This window comes from Amia ocellicauda, chromosome 19 (genome assembly GCF_036373705.1).
Source record: "Amia ocellicauda isolate fAmiCal2 chromosome 19, fAmiCal2.hap1, whole genome shotgun sequence".
NCBI lineage: Eukaryota > Metazoa > Chordata > Actinopteri > Amiiformes > Amiidae > Amia > Amia ocellicauda.
Genome location: NC_089868.1, coordinates 19,429,035 through 19,450,492, shown reverse-complemented (window position 1 = coordinate 19,450,492; position 21,458 = coordinate 19,429,035). Strand labels below are relative to the sequence as shown.

General features: G+C 37.2%; 2 protein-coding genes across 2 annotated transcripts; one reads left to right on the top strand and one right to left on the bottom strand.

Annotated features, from left to right (window-relative positions):
• Positions 1-322: 322 nt before the first annotated feature.
• odr4 (odr-4 GPCR localization factor homolog) lies at positions 323-13,772 on the top strand. Its single transcript, XM_066692102.1, has 14 exons — positions 323-415; positions 1,083-1,206; positions 1,519-1,659; positions 1,796-1,891; positions 2,063-2,169; positions 2,511-2,547; positions 2,798-2,938; positions 3,068-3,163; positions 3,392-3,454; positions 3,803-3,934; positions 4,226-4,319; positions 7,111-7,296; positions 10,702-10,803; positions 11,320-13,772. The coding sequence occupies exons 2-14, from the start codon at positions 1,108-1,110 to the stop codon at positions 11,385-11,387; spliced, it is 1,362 nt and encodes a 453-aa protein (XP_066548199.1). The 5' UTR covers positions 323-415; positions 1,083-1,107; the 3' UTR covers positions 11,388-13,772.
• A 1,268-nt stretch (positions 13,773-15,040) lies between these two features.
• On the bottom strand, positions 15,041-21,241 carry pdcb (phosducin b). Its single transcript, XM_066692103.1, has 4 exons — positions 21,101-21,241; positions 18,289-18,360; positions 16,361-16,515; positions 15,041-16,034 (listed from the first exon to the last, which is right to left on the bottom strand). The coding sequence occupies exons 2-4, from the start codon at positions 18,341-18,343 to the stop codon at positions 15,516-15,518; spliced, it is 729 nt and encodes a 242-aa protein (XP_066548200.1). The 5' UTR covers positions 18,344-18,360; positions 21,101-21,241; the 3' UTR covers positions 15,041-15,515.
• Positions 21,242-21,458: the final 217 nt, after the last annotated feature.

The window sequence follows — 21,458 nt, the reverse complement described above, 5'->3', positions numbered from 1 at the left end:
TCACTATGACAAACAATGTCCCGGATGTGCGGATCAGGAAATGTAGTCTTTTATTTACTTTTTCCTGTACCTTCTTTTAAGTAAGCCTACATCGCAATGCATGACGGTATCTGTAGTATTAACAGTAGATCAATATCTAAAATATGTCTATGGTAAATAATTGGACTCTATGTCTTCTATATGTCTATGGTCGTTCGTGTGGCGCAGATGTACGCAGTTCTGCGCGGATCTGCGCGGCTTCACCAATGGGATCGGTGGGATTGTGCAGCTCTGCGCAGTTCTGAAGAAATCTGCTCCACTCCTGTGTTCAGACCATATGCAAGACGCAGGACTTGCTACGTCATTAAATTGCAACTCAATGGGGCTCAGCAGCGGTGCGGGTTGACTGTTTCTTTTTAGGTTTTGCGAGTTACAGGTAGGTTTATAAGCTTACATTAGAAACAGTGTTGACTGTATGAAAAAAAAAGATCGGCAAGGCGTTTAATATTGAGCGTAATTCATTTTAACATAGCTACATAGTTCCTGATACTTAATTGCAGTGTCTGGTCGAGTAGTTTGTTACACTGATAATAGAACGAGATATATAGCATATTCAATCTACTGGAATAAATGTCAGTGATATATACAATTGCTATTATCATGGCAAAACAAGAAAAGCTCGATTCCTTATGAAAATAAGCGCGCAACACGACGACGTGTCACTTCAGTGCTGTCTGTATCTGATGTGCAGTACTAGTGGGATTTGCCAATCTGTTGTGCTCTGGTATCCTGTGCTTCAGTGCTGCTTTGCACATACATGAGCGACAACTGTAGTCATTTATATTGACTTCTGGTAGTTTTATGCAATTATGGCATTGGGGGTTTTGGAATTACCTAATTATTTGCAATCAGTCGTTTTTTGCACGGTTGCATGATTGCAGTGGGTGACATTAAAGCGAGGAATCCCAAAACCATCTGTCTCCATAACTGGAACCAAGAACCATCATTTCTTTTTAGAACCCACTGCTTTAGAAAATGAATGCCCTGAACTTAAATCTATGTAGTTCTTTATACCCATAACATGTCATATGTGTCGTCCCCAGGTCTTGTATACAACAATCAGTGAAAATGGGAAGAAGTTACATTGTGGAAGACAATGTAGAAAAGTACATCCTAAACCTGAACACCATGGAGAGATCCTATATAACTGGACTTTTAATTGGACAGGTGAGGACTATTAATAGGGGAAATTCACTGTAGATCTTGATGACATAATCCATAACATTGCTGAAGCTTCATTTAGAGATTGTTTCTGCATGGCTGTAGGTATGCGCAGATGAGAGTGAGTCAGATGTAAAGCACAGTGTGAGTAATACACAAGCTTGATATTAATAGTGTTATTTCTTATAATTTATGGTAAATTAATCCCAGCGTTGCATGTAGGAAACCTAGAATCTCGGTTTTGCTGTGTGAGAATATATACCTTGAAATAAAATCACGAATCATGAGGTTCAATGAGACCTTTTCACCTTCCTGCAGTGTTCCTCCCAGAGAGATTTTGTGGTGTGGGCCGTTCAGTCACCCGAAAAGGAAGCACAATCCCCACAGCCCCTCAGGAAGAGTGCTCTGGGGCCATTTGAGGACATTGATGAAGAGTGGGTTAATGAACATGCCCGCCAGGTATTTTAACATAACCATGAATGTGTTGCAGTGTTTGGGTTCTGTGATCTTCAGTAAAGCAGGGTATTCCAGCATGTTTATATTGTATAATACCTGTAAATTACTCAGGTTCTCTCTCTTTTTCTATTTTGTATAGGTGTCCAGAATGTTACCCGGCGGACTGGCAGTTTTGGGGGTGTTCCTAATCACCCCGCCTGAACAGTCCAAAGAAGCTCAGACTATGCTGCGCAGGGTGAGTAACAATACAGTCTCATCTAGTTTGATCATCCCATTTTCCAGCATGGCCCCCCAAAAATGTTCCGTTCTATAAATGTGAATGTATTTTAATCAACCTATTTGTGATGTTGCACCTTGATTCAATGTTATTTCACTGAAAGGAGGGATTTTAACCCACCTCTCACAGTTGGTGTTTGCAGTGGAGAAGTCCATAATGAGGGGAAAGTTGTGGACACTCACGGATGACGATGTCTCCGAAAGAGTGACCCTTCACATCTGCTCAAAGACAAAGAAGTATCCTTCAGTGTGGTTTGCAAACACATTTAATTGTTACTTCAGTATTTTTGTCAAGTTTGCACACTGTACTTTGCATTCATGAATATGCCCATGGAGAAAAAACAAAAAGATGTAGTCTGAAGCTCTGATACACAATTACTATCATGTAACATGTGTTTCTTACAATATGATCAGTATGAGTAATGCTTAAAGTTTGAATGTGTTTGTTTATTTTCCTCCTGTAATTAAGCAGTAGGATTTAGCTTTTCAATTACTTAATCTTCATCTTTACTTATTGACCCAAAAAATAGTGTCTCCAAAGACTTTGTGCTGAATTATCCTTAATGTTGTCAACTTAGAGTGTTGTGTCGGACCTTTGATATGCGAGATCCTAAGGTGAGTAAAAAAATAAATAATTTTCTTTAATTGCCTTGGGTGCAACATACAAAAACTATAACATGAACCCATAATGTGGCATTCATCTTTACACTAATTTTGTTTCTAATTCTGGTCTTAAGACTTACCCTATATGAAAGAACAGTTAAGTAGACACCACCACATATAATGGATATATTACATGTTTTAATGTTGAATGGCTTCATCCTTTCATTTTCTCCTGCTGTCTTTGTGCACCGATTTCCTCCAGAGCTCTGCTAAACCAGCAGATTGGAAGTACCAGTCCGGAGTGTCGAGCTCGTGGTCGGTCCTACAGTGCAATGTTGAGATCAACCTGCAGGTCCCGTTGTCAGAAACATCCTCTGACAAAGACCTTGACAAATGCATTAAGGTAGGAGTTGTCTTTTCTACGGGCCAATTGAGTCATGTGTGTTTATTTTCAAGCTAGTAAACCTTCGTAATCCTCGAGTACCAAATATTACAATCTGGCAAATACTGTCATTCTTCCAAAATATTGTAGACTGAGCTTCAGAAGTGGGCAAACCTCATTGAAGGCAGCGTTTGTCTGATCAATGGCCAAGTCAGATCTGATGATAAGGATTTCATGGACGGACAGGTGAGTGAACTACATGAAAATGATATGAAATTTGTAAACGGCATACACTGATTGCACATTGCTACTTGATTTCCGTCTTCTTTAAGTATGCTTGTTGCATTTTGATTTAATGAACTGTAATACTTTGTTTTTGTGAGTAGCTGATTGTCCCCCTGCTTAGGAATATTCTCTGAAACTGACACGAATCCTGTCCTTTAGTGTCCATTTGCAACCCTTTTCTTTTTTTAGAGGAAGAACACAAGAGGTTCTGGTTCACAGCAGACTTTCATGGTCCAGCTTTTAACGCCATCAGTAAGTGCCAAAGTTAAAGTTTCAAACTAATCCTCTTTGTAAATAAGAAATCATAACCGTTAGGCATAGGTGTACCAATCACTGTACACATTAATGTCTTAGAGTTTAGGGGGAAATGTAGAAATCCTTTTTTTATTTTTTTTTTTTTTTAATGTATTTTGAATAATAATATGTCTAGGGGGGTGACCCTACATTCAGCTGCTTAAAAAAATCTTCAATCATATATATTTTATGTACATAATAATGAATAACTTGTATGGAATATTCTATGGAACAGTGGATGCTTTAATTCAGCACAAGCATCTGTTCAAAGTATGTGAATTACAAGTTTTTTGTTTTTCCTTCCAGCAAGGTCACTTTTCCGTTGAGAGGACCACTGCTTCAGTACAATTCTGCAGTGCCTCGATTTCATTGCAGGGGGTTGTGTGTTGTAAAGCATACATTCATAGCAACAAACCCAAAGTGAAACAGGCTATTCAGGTACGTATGGTGACTGGGCTTACACTTTGGCCCGGACCAAATCACAACTTCAGCGCACCTGCTGTTGGAAATTAAGAACACACTACTTGATGATGGGTTTGTGCTACGTAAAATCACTAATCCTATCTAACACAAAACGTCCCACAGCGCAAATGTCAAACTTTGTATTTTATCATTAGTAGTATAATAAGTTATGCTTATATGCCCTTTTGTAGACTGGTATGAATTCCTGGTTCATATGAAAACATTAGCATGTATGTTGACCCTGTGTTCTCACTCTTGTGTTGACAGGCTTTGAAGAGAGATGTACTGAACACAGTTTCTGTCCGCACAGAGATGCTATTTGAAGATTTTCTGCTGAGTGAAGGAGATGATATGAATTCAGGTAAGAGGGATGCTGTTTTAAGTTTCTTTAATAAATTAATGATGTATTTCCCCTATTTTTTATGTTTGTTTTTAGATAGTATTAACTTGTCATCTCAGTCATGTAAAGTAAGCAGCAGTATTTCATCATACAGTATTTTAACTTAAAGACTTTCTTGAAGTCGTCCACTTAAATCTTTGATTCCATGGAATGTCTTCAAAATTGTTCAGTTTAAAACTCTGCTTCATATAGATGATCATAGATTTTATGTTTTTATCTTGCTTATACACCGATCAGCCATAACATTATTGTGTAGGTCCCAAAACAGCCATGACCCGTCGAGGCATGGACTCCACTAGACCTCTGAAGGTGCACCAAGGCGTCACCAATCTGGCACCAAGACGTTAGCAGCAGATCCTTTAAGTCCTGTAAGTTGTGTGATTCATCAGACCAGGCCACCTTCTTCCATTGCTCCGTGGTCCAGTTCTGATGCTCACATGCCCATTGTAGGCGCTTTCGGCAGTGGACAGGGGTCAGCATGGGCACCCTGACTGGTCTGCGGCTACGCAGCCCCACACGCAATAAACTGCGATGCACTGTGTGTTCTGACACCTTTCTATCAGAACCAGCATTAACTTTTTCAGCAATTTGAGCTACAGTAGCTCGTCTGTTGGATCGGACCACACGGGCCAGCCTTTGCTTCCCATGTGCATCAATGAGCCTTGGCCGCCCATGACCCTGTCGCCGGTTCGCCAGTTCACCGCTTTTCCTTCCTTGGAGCACTTTTGATAGGTACTGACCACTGCAGACCGGGAACACCCCACAAGAGCTGCAGTTTTGGAGATGCTCTGACCCAGTTGTCTAGCCATCACAATTTGGCCCTTGTCAAAGTCGCTCAGATCCTTACGCTTGCCCATTTTTCCTGCTTCTAGCACATCAACATTGAGGACAAAATGTTCACTTGCTGCCACATATATCCCACCCACTGACAGGTGCCATGATAATGAGATTATCAGTGTTATTCACTTTACCTGTCAGTGGTCATAATGCTATGGCTGATCGGTGTACTATTTTAAGCAAATATATGTTTTTGACACTAGGTGGCACAGTTGACCCTTCTATGTTTTATGGCTCATGGGCACCATTCAGAGGAACAGATTTATTTTCTCAGTTGTAACCCTTCACTGGAATTTAAAAAATCAAAGAAAGTATTATGCAACAGGAAAGGAAATTAAACTCGGTTTACAAATAAAGTGTAATATGTATTTCAACCACACACATAAAATCTGCAGTTTCATTCAAAGGAATTTCTTTTTTGATTTGTTCATTACTAGTGTATACTGTATTTAATGTGTTTACCATTAAATGTTTATATGCAGTACATGGCCAAAAGTATGTGGACACCCCTAATCTAATTAGTGGATTTGACTATTTCAGCTTCAACCATTGCTGACAGGTGTATAAAATCAAGCACACAGCCATGCAATCTCCATAGACAAACATTGGCAGTAGAATGGGCCGTACTGAAGAGCTCAGTGACTTTCAATGTGGCACCGTCATAGGATGCCAACTTTCCAACAGCTCTTCCCTGATAGAGATGCCCTGGTCAACTGTAAGTGCTGTTCTTGTGAAGTGGAAACGTCTAGGAATAACAACGACTCAGCCGCGAAGTGGTAGGCTACACAAGCTCACAGAACAAGACCGTCGAGTGTTGAAGTGGGTAGTGCATAAAAAATGGTCAGTCTACGGTTGCAACAATCACTGCCAAGTTCCAAACTGCCTCTGGAAGCAAAGTCAGCACAAGAACTCTTCATTGGGAGCTTCATGAGATGGGTTTCCATAGCCGAGCAGCCGCACACAAGCCTAAGATCACCATGCACAATGTCAAGTGTCAACTGGAGTGTAAAGCTCGCCGCCATTCGGACTCTGGAGCAGTGGAAATGCATTCTCTGGAGTGATGAATCACATTTCACCATCTGGCTGTCCAACCACAGAATCTGGGTGTGGTTGATGCCAGGAGAATGCTACCTGCCCAATTATTAAGTAACTGTAAAGTTTGGTGGAGCAGGAATAAAGTTCTGGGGCTGTTTTTCATGTTTCAGGTTAGGCCCCTAAGTTCCACTGACGGGAAAACTAAATGCTACAGCATACAATGACATTCTAGACGATTTTGTGCTTCCAACTTTGTGGCAACAGTTTGGGGAAGGCTTTTTCCTGTTTCAGCATGACAATGCCCTCGTGCACAAAGCGAGGTCCATACAGAAATGGTTTGTTGAGATTGGTGTGGAAGAACATAGCTTGTACATAGCCCTGACCTCAACCCCATCAAATACCTTTGGGATGAACTGGAACGCTTACAGGGAGCCAAGCCTAATCACCCAACATCAGTACCCAACCTCACTAATTCTCTTGTGGTTGAATGGAAGCAAATTCCCACAGTAATGTTCCAGCATCTAGTGGAAAGCCTTCCCAGAAGAGTGGAGGCTGTTAGCAGCACAGTCCAACTCCATATTAATGCCCATGATTTTGGAATGAAATGTTCAACCAGCAGGTGTCCACATACTTATGGCTATGTAGTGTATATACATTTAAAGCAGGGGGAATAAAACTATTAAAGGAAAAAACTAATCTATAAAATAAGTCAGTTTCATAAAAAAAGTCATGAAGTTTTTATTATTTGCTTGTATAAATTCTTGATGGCAATGTTTCTAATTACACATTGATTTTCTCAGCATCAGTCGTTCGCTCGGAGGTGATGCAAGCTAATGAAAAATGTTTTATCATTCTCTGTACCCCTTCCAATTCTGTGTAGCGGCTGGTAAGGGGCAGCATATGTTGCCCCGGAGAGTGTTTGCCCCAGTGCTGGGCTGTGCGCTTGGGGTGTGTGACTACATGTTCCCAGATGAGGCAGTGGCAGACCTGCAGGAACGCTTCAGAGAAATGTTGGACTGCGACATCAACGAAGAGCACATTGATATGACCCAGGAAGTGTTTGGAGGTAGGATTTTTTTGGGGGTAGGATATGTAGGGAATATCAAGAATGGAATCAGATTATTTTAATATTGCAAAGTAAGATTGATGTCAACAAAAGTTTTGTCATATATGAGTATGAAAATTCACACCCATCTAAACCAGCCTATTCATTTTAAACGTAATGTTTTCTATTGCCAATACAAGTTTCATTCAAATGCATGTGTTATTCAAAGTGAGCATTATTCAGTCCTAAACAATGAAGTGAATGCTTTATAGGAATAATGCATCACTCTTATACTGATAAGTCTTTCTTAATGCCTGTCATTTGTTATTGTAATGGTGACAAGGCTTCTGTATTTGTTTATATTTAATGTTAGCTTTTGCTCTTTGACGTATCATCAAAATGTGTTTTATGATTTACATACAGTATGTGTTCTACTTCATTGTGAGAATCCCAGTTTTAATGTCAATTTTTTTTGGTATAAGTATTCAAGAGTGAAACATAATAGTGTTGTCAAATATGAGAATCTAAATCAAGTTAGATTTAAGGGTTGGTGTAAATTAAATATGTATTTTACTGTGTCAGTACTCAGAGTTTCATACATTTAAATTAGGATTTGTTTCCACTTATCTTCACACCATACTGTTCATACTGTATATATATTTGTAAAAATACAAAACTGAAATCATAATTGGATATGTCTCCACCCCCTGAGTTAATATTTGGTGGAAACGCTTTTGGCAGCAATAATGCTGTGAGTCTGTTGGGATAGGTCTCCACCAACTTTGCACACCTTTATTTGGCAATATTTGACCATTCTTCTTTACAAAACTGTTCAAGCTCTGTCACGTTCCTTGGGGAGTGTTGATGGACAGCAATCTTCAAGTCATGACACAAATATTGGATTTATGTTGGGCCACTGACTGGGCCACTAAAGGACATTTACCTTTTTGTTTATTAGCCACTCAAGTGTAGTTTTGGCTGTGTGCTTTAGGTCATTGTCATGCTGAAATGTGAACATCCTTCGCACTTTCTGCTGTCTTGCCTCAAGGACTTTTCTATACTTTTGGCCGTACATTTCTGACAAGTGTCCCACCCTGGCAATGAGAAGCATCATATGCTGCTGCCACCACCATGCTTCACAGTAAGGAAGGTGTTCTTTGGGTAATGCACTGTGTTGGGTTGGTGCCAAACATAACCCTTTGTATTTAAGCCACAAAATTCATTTTATTTTTGGCGGACCACAACATTTTTGTAACATAGCTACAGAATCTCCAGAGTGATTTTTGTAATACTTCAAATGGGATTCAGGGTGGGCTTTCTTGAGGCAAAATTAGTTGGAGTGCTTAGGCCACTGTTGTCACATGCACACTTTGACCAGTCTTTGCCATTAAAGCCTGTAGCTCTTGCAGAGTTACACTGGCCTCTTGGTTGCCTTTCTGATCAGTCGTTTTGCTCGGTCATCCAGTTTGGCATACTGTAGACCTTCCACTCCTTAATAATAATCTTGACCGTGCTCCTAGGGATATTCAAGGCCTTTGATATTATTTATACCTATTCAGTGATCTGTGACCATTTGGCAACTTAGTCCTGCTGTTTTTTTTTGTTTGTTTTTCAAAGTACTTAGTGCTCATGGTTGAGTCTTTAATTTGAAGTGTACTTCCCATCAGCAAGAACCTACAGGAACTACTGACTTTTCCTGAAATCACAGTGAATCACTACACTTGTGCAGGCCACTTAACTTGATTTGTGATTTTGAAGCCAATTGGTTACACCTGAGGTAATTTAGGATTCCTGTTACAAGGGAGGAGGGGTGCATTTTAATTCTAAGCTATAAGGCCACAGAAGGTGAAAAATGTGAAAGGGTTTGTAGTCTTTCTACCGTATATTAAAACATGTTTTCAAGGAATCGATGTTAGTTCTGAGGGACTGGAAATGGATGGATATTAAGCTACATTTTATGTATTCATCTATCCATCTGTCTGTCAATCCATCTATCTTATCTAATCTTCTATTATTGTAATAAGAATCAAAATGGAAAGCATTTGATTACTCCTCCCTCAATTTTGTGGACTTCTATAGGAATCTGGAGCGGAAATAAAATTAATATTTATAAATCTGGGATAATGTAGATGTGTTTATAACAGATAATAAAATCAAAGGAAAAACACCCCCTAACAACAGCAGAGTTAGTGGAACTAATCAAGTTCACCTGTTGGGCTTCAGTAGTGGTGGGGGTGTGAAGTCGCAGAAATCCAGAGAGAGATGTACCTCCAATCAAAAGATTTTTATTACAAGCAGCTGCAAGGAAGAGGTTCAAGAGGCGATCTCAAGATCAGTCTTAGAGAAGTTACAAACTACAGGCACTTGTATGCAGACCAGACAGGAGAGAAAGATAATAGGGCCACATGTCTGTCCTGTGATGAGTGTAAGTTCGGTTTCTGCCTGACAACTGCTCAGGAAGACCTATAGTCAAACCGGGGAGAATTAAGTCATACGTAATGTTTAATATAAGGGGGGTTTGTATGATGTATCAAGCCCAAATTGCTGGTGAAAACTGGTTCTTATCAGACCCTGTTCTTCTAGGTATCTGGGTTGAATTATAGCACAGTACCATAGCACAGTGAGGCAGTGAGAAATGCAGTTCTTCAGGATGGACATATTTTCTTTGAACTCATACATGCATTCATAAAGAAGAGCATGTACTGATCTAAAAGTCTCCCGGCATGGAAAATTCTGTCGCTTCGCTCAGAGTGTGAGTGCGCTTACATTATGCCGTGCTTTAAAAGTGAAAACACCCAGCTCTTTTTTTCTTTGTGATGTAAGTACAGTATCCACTTACACCTGGTTTAAACCAGTTAAGACACACACTAGTGTGATACGTGATTAAGCAGCTTGGAATTTGTTTTATAATGGACAAGAAAAAAAAAAGTTAAAATATAATCAGTAGCTGCAGGCAACGGATATCTTGTCTGCTGAAAGATGAATACATCAAGTTTAAGGCCAGATTTTGGTTTGCATTTGAAACTGTTGTATGATACCGCTAATGGACAGTCTTTTAGGAAAAATGTAGTGTGGCTAGTTTGGTCAAGGAGTCTATGTTTAAGACGGCAACACTTTCTATTAACTGTTGTTTTATTTATTTATTTATTTTTGGTAGGGTTACACAAAGTATAAAACGGTATTTGACGAATCCATACAATCATACTACAATAGAAATTAATTCACAACTATGCTTGTGCACATATGAATAATTTAAATAGTGGGGTGTTATTCTTTTTTTTCTTTTGTGAAAACATGATTGTCATGAAATGTATACATTTTCCCCAACATGAAATAAAAAACTGGAAATATAGACATTCTATTTGATTTTGGTTTTTAAAATAAATGTAAATTTTAATTTAAATATATTTTTCTTCTATCCTTTAGTATGTTCAAATGAGAATTCAGGTGAAGTTGTAGAAAATGAAATTCAACAAGAGGAACTGAGTAAATCTTCCAGGAAACTCACAAGTATGCAGCGCAATGTTGGTATGTTCTTTCAGGAATTGTCTTTTTCAATTAAATGCTTTTATGCTGAATTAAAGTGAATATTCATAGTCTGATTCTTAGGCTGATGGTATGATTAATTCCGTAGTTTACCTCCATTTGTCACCAGAATTTCCTTGTTTAATAAACTATATTCTCTCAGCCGTTTATTTATCCGGAGGGCAATCAAAATGTGGTAATCCATTCCCAAGATAAAAAACAATAAAAACAATACGTTGTAGAAAGGATATGTCGGCACAAGAATGAGAAGGATTCTTTTTTGGGGAAAGTACATTTCCGAAACTCCAAATTTGGCAATTGTTTTTTCTTTTTAAAATGCTGGTATCATGGTTACCACTCAACTAAATAAAGAAAAACCAGTTTGCGTGACAAATGCGTCTAACGTAATCTTTAGCCTTTCTTCTGGATACAGGTGTGTAATTTATTTGACTGAGCAATGCTTGAAATTTTCCCACCCCCTCCATTTACCTTTGCTAATTTTTCTGTCCTCACTTGTAGGTGTGGTGATGGCCGCTGGAGTTGCCATCGTTGCTACAGCTCTTTCTCTTCTCTATTTTAGCGATTGAGCTCTCTAATAAATCTTGTAGACATCTGAGAGACATTCAAGCCTGGTGAAGACGAGCACGGTCTGAAAGCCTGAGAACACTGTGTTGCTGTTGTTTTGGTTTGGGTTTTTTCAAGAGGGATGGTGAAATGTCGGATCAAATTTCATTTCACTTTTTTTTTTTGTCTAAAATATCATGTTATGTCTCCAGTGACAGTTTGATAACCAGATCTGTCTGAATGGATGACAAAGGATGAATGCTTCCTTTTCTAATTATGTTGTGAGGATTATGATGCTTCAAAGCCCACAGCCCTGTACTTGTCCAAGGTGTGGTTTCATATGACTCTTGGAAAATAGTTTTTGTCTGCTTCCTCCAAACTGACCTATTATAAGTGCCCAATGTAGCTTGCTATGACTCAGCATTGCAGATAGGCTAAGCCAATATCTGAACTGAATGTTAAACCAAAAGACCATAAACTTAACACATTTACAGTTGAGCCATCTAAGATCCATACAACTGTTATGTCTGTAAATTAATTATGATTTAATAGACTGAAAGAAATATGTATAAGAGCTTTCTATCCATAAATGAAATAGAACCTCATTCAATGCTATTTGAAATGATTCCACACGACACGGCCACAAAATCCCCCAAGCAACGCTATTCCTGGAGATCTCTGTCAGAACAAGCTCAAAAGCAGGCCAAGCAAAGCACGTTGCACGAAACTGATGTGGCCCTTAAGATACTGCGAAATTATTAGGAAATCCATCAAAGATAATTTGATAGTACAGTAAATGGTGTGATTTTATTAAATTAAGATTTCCTTGAAAAAAGTATGTTCATGTCAATGTTGAGTCACTTCTCTGGCCAACATTTTAGATACTTTTATCCCATTACTTCTGAGAGTAAAAAAACAAATAAAAGATGTGTGTTATAGTTCGTTATTAATCTATGGAATACATGATCTCAATTAACACATATATATTTTTAATTTGGCCTTATTGTTTGAACATATATATTATTGTTTTTCTACACAAGGCTTGAAATGATTTCACATTTTGTAAATGTGTTCTCTAAATCAAAGTTTAAAAAAGGCTCTGCAGCTGGGTGATCTGTTATGAATACATTTGCGTTTCCAGTGAGTTACTTTTCATCCTGCTAAAACTGCTCCATCTTGAATACTGGTTGTTCTTTACTTTAGATGTGTAAAAATATGCCATTTCAGTTTCACATGTGATTCTGTGTTTCTTTTGCTTTTTCAGGTGTTTCCATTATATGTTATGATGTTATAACTTTATTAAAAGTTAAGAATGTAATCACCTTTCAATCCACAGAGGTTCAGAGTAGTTTCACTATAGATAAAGATAATTAACAGACTGAAGATAATTTCTTTCAGGCAAAACATTTTCATTTAGCAACTGCAAATTATACTATGCTTTTAAGGTTATAACACGCTATGCTGGAAAGATTTGGGGTAATTATATATTCTCAGATTCACCCAAATGACTTATGGTATTACTGTACATTTTAACAAGAATTGTATTTATTTTTAACAAATGCTGCTTCATTCTGCATTTGTAGAAATGCATTGAGCTAAATATGTATTGAGATTTCTACTGTTGTTAGGTTTCATCCCATGTATTTTTGTTTTTATTTGCATACAGTGTATAAAGCTATTCAAAATATCGAATTCTAACATGATCTATGACCTATGCTGTTTAGGAGCTTGTTGGAATTTGTCATTTGTTGGTAATACCTTATCTGTTGAAAAGATGAGATGTGGAAATTAACTCAAAGATTAGATGATGATGATAACATTTCAGATCTGACAAGAATTTGGTTAAAAAACACTGTGGCAACAATTATGAAAACACTTCAGTAATGGTAGTTCACAATGTATCTTAATTAATGTACCTCACTTGTGGTTTTTCCCTTCCCAACACATCCAATTTAACTTCCCAGGTAAGGGTTTTCTTCAAAGCTTTTCGTGTGACTTGGAGAGATACTTAAGTATTGCCTTATAGCTGTTGCTAGCAAAACATTTGCCACTGCAATTGCTGACACCTAGTTACTTTTGTAATGGTGACTGGCCTGGAATACCTTGCAGGGACTGTTATCTCTAGATTTTAAATATGAGGAATCCTGCAAACGTCATGTGATAATAAGTTTGCTTTAATTAAATAACTTTTTGTCCCCTTACAAGTTTTTTTTTTTTCTCTCAGATATTTTCTGTTAAAATGGTTTAATGCCAAGACATTTTTAAATCAATTTATCTTTGCTTGACAGTTGCAGTATTAAGGGTTGTCAAGGTAAAGTTTTTTGGTAATAAAGACAAATAAACATTAATTCTAAAACTATGCAAAAGATATTTCTTTTTTTATTAAAATAAAAACTTGTGTTCTGTGAGACATACATTCATTGTAAAACCTGAATAACAGATGTGTATGATGCAGAAATGCTTTTGTTGCCCACTTTTGTTAAGGAACATTATTTTTTCACTTCAGTACTGATTACACCTGATCAACACCTGGACATTGAATATGTGAAAATATTGTAGGTAGATTGTAGTTAGTCCCAGGGATATAAGGGCAAATACTTTTGAATATGTAATCTTGTATACAATGAAATATATTGTATGTGTACTAGTTTCTACTGTGGTTTGTAGTGGGACAGTATAACCTGCTGTAGGGCATCCCCAGATACAAGTTTGGTCAGTGTGATTCTGGAAATTCTCAGCATCTCTACTTTTACAGCTTTATATCTGCATCTATTGCAATTCTAGCTTGAAATGTCTGCTCCTTATAAAGAATAATGGTTGTTCTAGTCTCTTGAACCGTGCTTAACGAAGTGCCTAGATTCAGTTCTTGACAAATCTTCTAAAATGTTATACAGCCAGTTAGAATCATTTGCATAGATATCATTTTCTTAAAAGCATTAACTTGGGCAGTCACCTTCTGTTCGCAGCCGTGCCATTAAAGTTATCAACTAGTGTAGTCATGCTCTGTAAACATAAAATAAACCTGGCAGTTTATTCACACAACCAAGGTTAAATGAGACCATGAAGAAAGGGAGAGTTTTCTACATGTTGACCTTTTTTGTATCTCTACTCGCACGATTTCAAGCAGTGCCACTTATCACATTTTGTAATAGCTTTGTATGACAAATGAAAACCACAGCCAACTCTCAGTAATGACGTCTCAAGAACAGCAGCAACATGTGCCCTCAGGGTAGTTTCTAAAACCTTGGGATAAGATCTTCGCCTCGGGACTTTCCCCAAAATGTTGTGGTTAAATTGAAGCGCACATCCATGCTGGACAATTCAATCCTAACTGTGCTCTAAAGGAAGTGACAGATATTTACATATATTTTCATTATCATCGTCAAATGTTGATCCTCTGATGTATGAATTATGCAACCAGCTTATTTGGAGTTGTAATTCTGTAACTTACCCTAGTATTTTCCCTTTAGTGTGTAAACAGGAAGATTTTCTTTTTATGAAAAACGTAATATGAAGATGGTGAGTAAAATGCTCTTTACTGATTAAAAAAAAAAAAAAAAACCTCAAAAAGGCGTCCTGTTTTTTTTATACTGGTCTTGGCAGCTAGCCTGTTCTTTTTTGTTGTTTTTAAAGAAAAGTACCCTGCAAGCTGCTTTTAAAATTGTAACTTGACACGCAACTTTGAAACGTCTTTATTTCACCAAAAGTTACTAAGCAGTTCCATGTGCAACACATTTAATAAGCTTTTAGTAAAAATACCTTTGCATGAAAACATATGAGCCTTCTATATAATTTCTAACAGATTACAAAAGTTTTTCCAATAAACTGACTGCCTGGATGATTACATTATTAAAGAAATTATGAAAGTGAACCTTTCATTTTACCATAACATATTGTATGTGTCACCTAGACTCATAAGTGTGTTTTTGTGGTTGTTTGTCGACATGGTGTGTGTATGCATGTATTTGATTTTCTTACAATTTATTTTTCTTTTTCAATGAAGGCTCTAACAACATAATAGAGACTAGTCTCAGTGGCATTACTTGACTTTTTATAGAGACCAGCTCAAGAAGAGTAGAGATCCTCTAATATAGAATGCTATGTGGAAAAATAATAAAACTGGTTCACTGAAACACACACACATTTCTGAATCATTCAACATCTGCTTCTTCTTCCTCATTCTGGCAGGCTCCAAACTCCTTCTCTGGCAGCAAACCATATTCATTCAAGAAGGCTTCCACATCTACAGCGAAAAACTCCTCATTCAGGTGCTTTGTGATGCACAGGAAGTTGCCCACAAGCTCCCCTCCCTTGTACACTAGCATCGTGGGCAGTACACTGTCAGAAAAGCGGTCACCTGCCCCGGTGTTGCAGGCCTTGATCTTGCAGAACTTGACGCTGGGGTATTCTGCAGCCAGGCAGGTCAGACAATTGTTCAAAGCATCGCAGCCCTTGACTTCATCATCATAGATGTGCACCACCACAAATGTCAGCCTGTGCTCTCTCTCGATGGTTTCCAGGAACTGCTCCCCGCTCTCCAGCTCGTACAGGCAGCCGAACTTGGGCCCAAAGCTCAGCCTCTGGTGCATCTCTTGCATGCACTGCTTGCGGTACTTGCGGAGACAGCTTTCATCCTCGTCCTGAATCAATTCATACTCCTGCACACTCATCTGTGGAGGTAATGTTCAAAATAATTCAGCTAACGTGTAAAGAAACGGGTAGGGAAATAGTGTACAATGCCAGCCCTGATTGCTCTTGGCCAATCATAGCTGACCTATGAGAGGTGCATTCTAAAATGATCTTTGTTCACTAGGTAGGTGTACAGGATCATGTAACATAATCTGTGCAAGCTTTCCAAGTGGTTTTAAATTTAGAATGGTTGATGTTCTTATCAGACACATTAATCTTTCTCTTCAGCTGGATAATGGTAACTTAAGTCAACATTTCTTGCTGTTTTGCATGCGTGTCTTTCATGTCCCTGTTTTAACTAACTGACCTTTCGGTTGAGTTTCTCTCGGGTTTCATCCTCTCGGCCTGGTTTGTGCGGGGAAGACATCTGTCGGAGCAGTTCCCGCTTGCTGGGGGGAATGGACTCATGGTCCTCGCTTTCCAGTTTGAACTTTCTCCAGTCATTGATTACGCCCTTGGGTCCTGTAATTATTCACAAACAAAGTGGCTACTTGAGCGACCTTGAAGCGAATACTGATGATAATTATTGGTCATCTTTTTCTCTACACTAGGGGTGTAACGGTATTAGTTTTTCATGGTATGATAACATATCAAAACATATCACAATACTACGGTATCATGGAATTATGGTGTATTGCTAATATTATTAACAATTTAATTTTAAATGTATTAAATATGTTATGTGACATATTTCAGTTATAACAAATTCTTTAACTTTATTTTGGATATCTTGAACTTTATTTATCTTGAACTTTAGGACAGCTAAAACGAGACGAGAGGCAACAAAAAAATAATGAAGCTGACAGAAATCCGCATCCATCAAGTGTGTGTTACAATGGTAGACCAAAATATTTTGCTACAAGTTCGAATTCGTTTGGTTTAGTATTCGACGGAGTTCGGATTTGTTAAATGTGCAAAGTTCAACATCTGTTTCGAACTTCATCACAAACCTAATTAATGCAATACCTCGAATGAGACTGACAACCGTCTGTTTTTACAAGCAAGGTGTACCATGAAACTGTGAAATCCTTACATACCTACTCTACACAATTCTGCTCGCTGTTGGACGAGGGTAATTTCATGACGTGTGGTATCAAACGAGAGGCAATCACCCCTAATGGATTGTGTTAGGCTTGCGTGATACCACAAAGGAGATTAATTTGTCAATGTAACTGTAGACCACAAAGCATGGATTTAGCTCTGTGAGTTATCCTTATCTTGACTCTTGCTTTGTAAGTTTAATCCGCCCACTGGAAGCTGTACAGTCTCGGCCCTTAAACCAACTGTGACGTGTACTTGAGTAAAACAAGGTCATAATAAAACATAGTATATGTATTTATTGGCAGGAAGTCTGAAATAAGCAAGACCAAATATTAACGCCCACCTGCCAAAAATGGAAAACTAAAGCTGAAAATAAGTGCACACTTTCTACTTATTTACATTTCTAAGGTACTAGTCATGTTAACCGACTAAAATAAGCTCTTATTTATAAAAACAACCACTTTGGAATCAAATAAAATAATACAAAATTCCCATCGTCTAGTCAGAAGTGACAAGAAAATGAAGTTTGTAAACAGAAAGAAATCTGAGACATATGGAACTTTTGTTTAAAGCTAAATATTTACACGAGCAAGCAGTTTGAAATTCCAGAAACACTCGTTGATAAATGATAAATTATAATCTTAACTTGATAAATGACTAATTCTGTCGAAATAATACCCGTCATACAAATTATTTGTAAGCTTTGTTTATATAACATCCATATGTGCAGATCTCTTTATAATATTTATTTTGTTTGACGCAAATTGAGAATATCAATTACTGTTTATGCAAAATAGAAAGCAATGATTTTTAGTATGTGTAAAATTGTCTTGCAACATCTCTCTCAATTGGATTCACAGATTGTGGTTACATTTTTTAGCAGTTTTTACATATAAGGTATGGTTTAATTGTTGGGAAAACTTGCATTATATATGTTTTAATAATTAAAAATAACATGATGTAAGCAAGTATTTGATAAAGAATATTGTTCCTCATATTGAGCCTTGGGGAACACCTAGGTATTCATTCAGTAACATTTAGATTCTATATTTGCTGCTGTTAGGGAAGACTGTCTTGAAAATATATTTTGTATGCATCTACACTTTATTAAGTTAGATTTAGCTGCTTGATTTGGAGTCCTGTTTCTAAAATTAATCTGCAGTCATTGCCGGGCTTATGCATACTACTGTTTACCTGTTTTTGTTGCCGGAAGCTCCTCCAAATCCTCATCCACACTGTGGCCGGACATGGTGTTTACAGAATGATCTGTATATGGAGGATAAATTATGAGATCATGCAACAGGTCATGTGAACAGTACATACTACTGTAGAGAGAAGGGAGAAGTAGGGTTTGTAGCTGAAGAGCTGATCCATGAAGGGAAATGATAATCAGACCTCAGGCTGGTTTGTTTAGTTTGTTTTTCATGCTTTGATTCACCCCTTTAATATTGTACATAGACCTCATTCGATGACACTGTAGTCTGGCAATTCTCATGGGGTGGAAGATCTCTTGGTTTTATAGGAAACTTAAACTCCTCAGTGACTAAAACTTGAAAAGAATGATTGATTTAGACCAGTTAAGGTCAGAAATGGTGACACAGCCTCAGAAAAATATGTATATAATAAAACATCCTGCTGGGATTTACTTTTTCTGTTTTCATTATCCACCATACTGTCTTCCAATATAAAATGTCCAAAGTTATCGTCCTTTGAAGAACAACTGTGTTGAAGGGAGTAAATAGTACCAAATAGGATGATGCAACCATATGATGGGATGTAGGAATGAGCTAAATTGGCCTGCATAGTATGACGAAGAAAGCTGCCTTGATCATTTAAGGCAATCTGGGTTGATGTGGTATTAGAAGATTAGCTTAATGTCGGATTTGTTTCATTGGTTTGGGTGGTACTCCTATGGGAAGCTTTCTTTTCACTGAAGATTACAGTATGGTACAAAAACACTATAGGAGCACTTCCAGAATTAGAGGATTCCACATTATGTGCAAGTATATTATTGACACTTGTAAAAGGAGAGTGAAAAACAGAAGAACAAATATTTGTTGATGGTATGGTAGTGTACAAATACCCAGAATAGAACCTATTATGATTTTCAGATCACACTTAAAAAGGTTAATTCTTGAATCCTTACCTAATAAGACTGAAATTTGAACATGTCATGTTTTGATGTATCAGTTCTTTGCCACCTATGTCAATATGATATGGTACAAAAGCACATTTAGAGATCTTTAGAAGTTTAATGATCAGCAAAATATTAAGTGAGAAAACTAACAGGTCCAATAACTCAAATGATAATGAATAAATCAATTGTGTTCTGATTTGCATTGCATTGTCTCTGCAGTATTTACTGGTTACCCAATTCAATGGTCTGGTTATTTCTCCATTTTAAGTGTGTGCCCTTTCAAACTGCCAGGCCTGTCGGTTATTTTGAACGTGACTTCCTTATCCTAATTTTACATTACATAACAACGGAAACTAAATTGACAGCTAATTCCCAGTTCAAGTAGCACAGTTAGATAACTCGCTGAGGAGAATATGTAAGCATCTTTCTTAAAATGTAGGTTACTAGGCTACTGTGCAGATAAATGTAAATAATTTTCATTAATTTGTGATGTTTAAAATCCCTTACATTATTTGACAACTGATGGTTTAAATATAAGAAAAGCTGAACATTTATTTTACATTTTTTACTTTTAGATTACAAAAAAAACACAATTTTGTTACTGAAGTGTTAATAAAATAATTAATGAGTGTCACCTATTTTGTATTAAAAGTCTCTGTTTCCAAGTTAAGTACATGATTAAATTGTGTTTTGTGTTTCAGATATCTGTGGAGCACTCAGAAAATATATCAGATATCTGATTTCTGATCTCATAGTCTGCTTTCAAATGGACATGCAGTATTTAATGCATGTGCAGTCATATTGAGGGCATGGATAGAAGGCCTACTTAGATGTAGATATAAACGTAATTAAATATTCCCATCAATGCCTTATAGAATATGCTGATTTTATATACATCAATTTAGACTTAATCAGTCTTATCATGTTGCTATATGATGGGTTCGTAATAAGAAATATTCACATAGAGGGTGCATATGCATATTATATATACATCTATACGCTTCTGAAGATTATTGAATTGATTGTAATGGAGCAATCATTCTGACATTATCCGTTCTGATTGAAAAAAAAAAAAAATCTGAATCTGAAAAAGCAACACCCACTTGTATATTTAGTATTATATTTCGGTTGCTGGCTTGAAGCAAATTAACAATGAACATAATGTAGATTAAGTATATAATGAAACTGAAGAAGATTTACTTTTGATGTTAGATCATTTAAAACATAATACAAAGTGACTAACAAAAAACAACAGGGTTTACTGATAACAAGTGTATAAGTATGTAACATCTTCACACCCATTGGGCATTTAAAATCATTACTATTATTTACTTTTCATTACTGCAAATTTACAATATGTTCTATCAGGATTGCTTAAACCAAGTAACTGGATTACTTGAATTTCTTATCAGCTATTCATTAATATTACTTGTGGAGCACATAGTTGTTAGTTTTTTAAACTAACCACTAATGTAATGTATTTGTTTCTGTTTACTGAGCATTAGTCATAGATTTATTTACATTTTACAAATGCTACCAAATATTGCATATTACTAAGAATTACACGTAGACCGGACACTTTTTTTTTTTTTTACTAGTCTTGAGTACTGTAATTGTATTAATTAATTCAAGTAGTCAACAATAAAATGATCAAATTAAACGATCAGGATGCCGCTGATCAGATCCTGAGCACTGGTCTAGAAACCTCACACCACAGCATAAATTGGACTTTTGTTACAGCAGTGCACATCTCCACATTGTAAATGACTCAATTAGATCAACAAGACAGCATGAACAGTATTAAACTGTAGTTCAAGGAGTGCTGGAAGAAGGAAAGTCATCAAAACAAAAAAGGTTTTTGAGTCTTACCTGAGGGTCTAGTTGTTTTTCCTTAGACTGCTGGATCCCTTCCCTTCGTCGTGATAAGTAAGCACTTGTCCTTTGGGTTGCCCAAGAGAAGATGATAACACACCAGATGGACTTTGTCTAAGATGTAGTCTTCCAGATCATCATGACCCTCTCAGAAATAGCTCAGGGTGGGTAAGAGGATTGCTGCCCAGGAATTAGCAACCCTCAGTCATTGGACACAGCCAATCAGGCAGGTAAAGAGAGGAATGGAGCTTGGATACAGATAAAGTGTAATTATGTAAGGCAGCTAATGAGCTACCCAATTTTCTGGGACAATGGGCCATTTGAGTGTGGAGCACGATGGTGTTTGTTTCAAAAC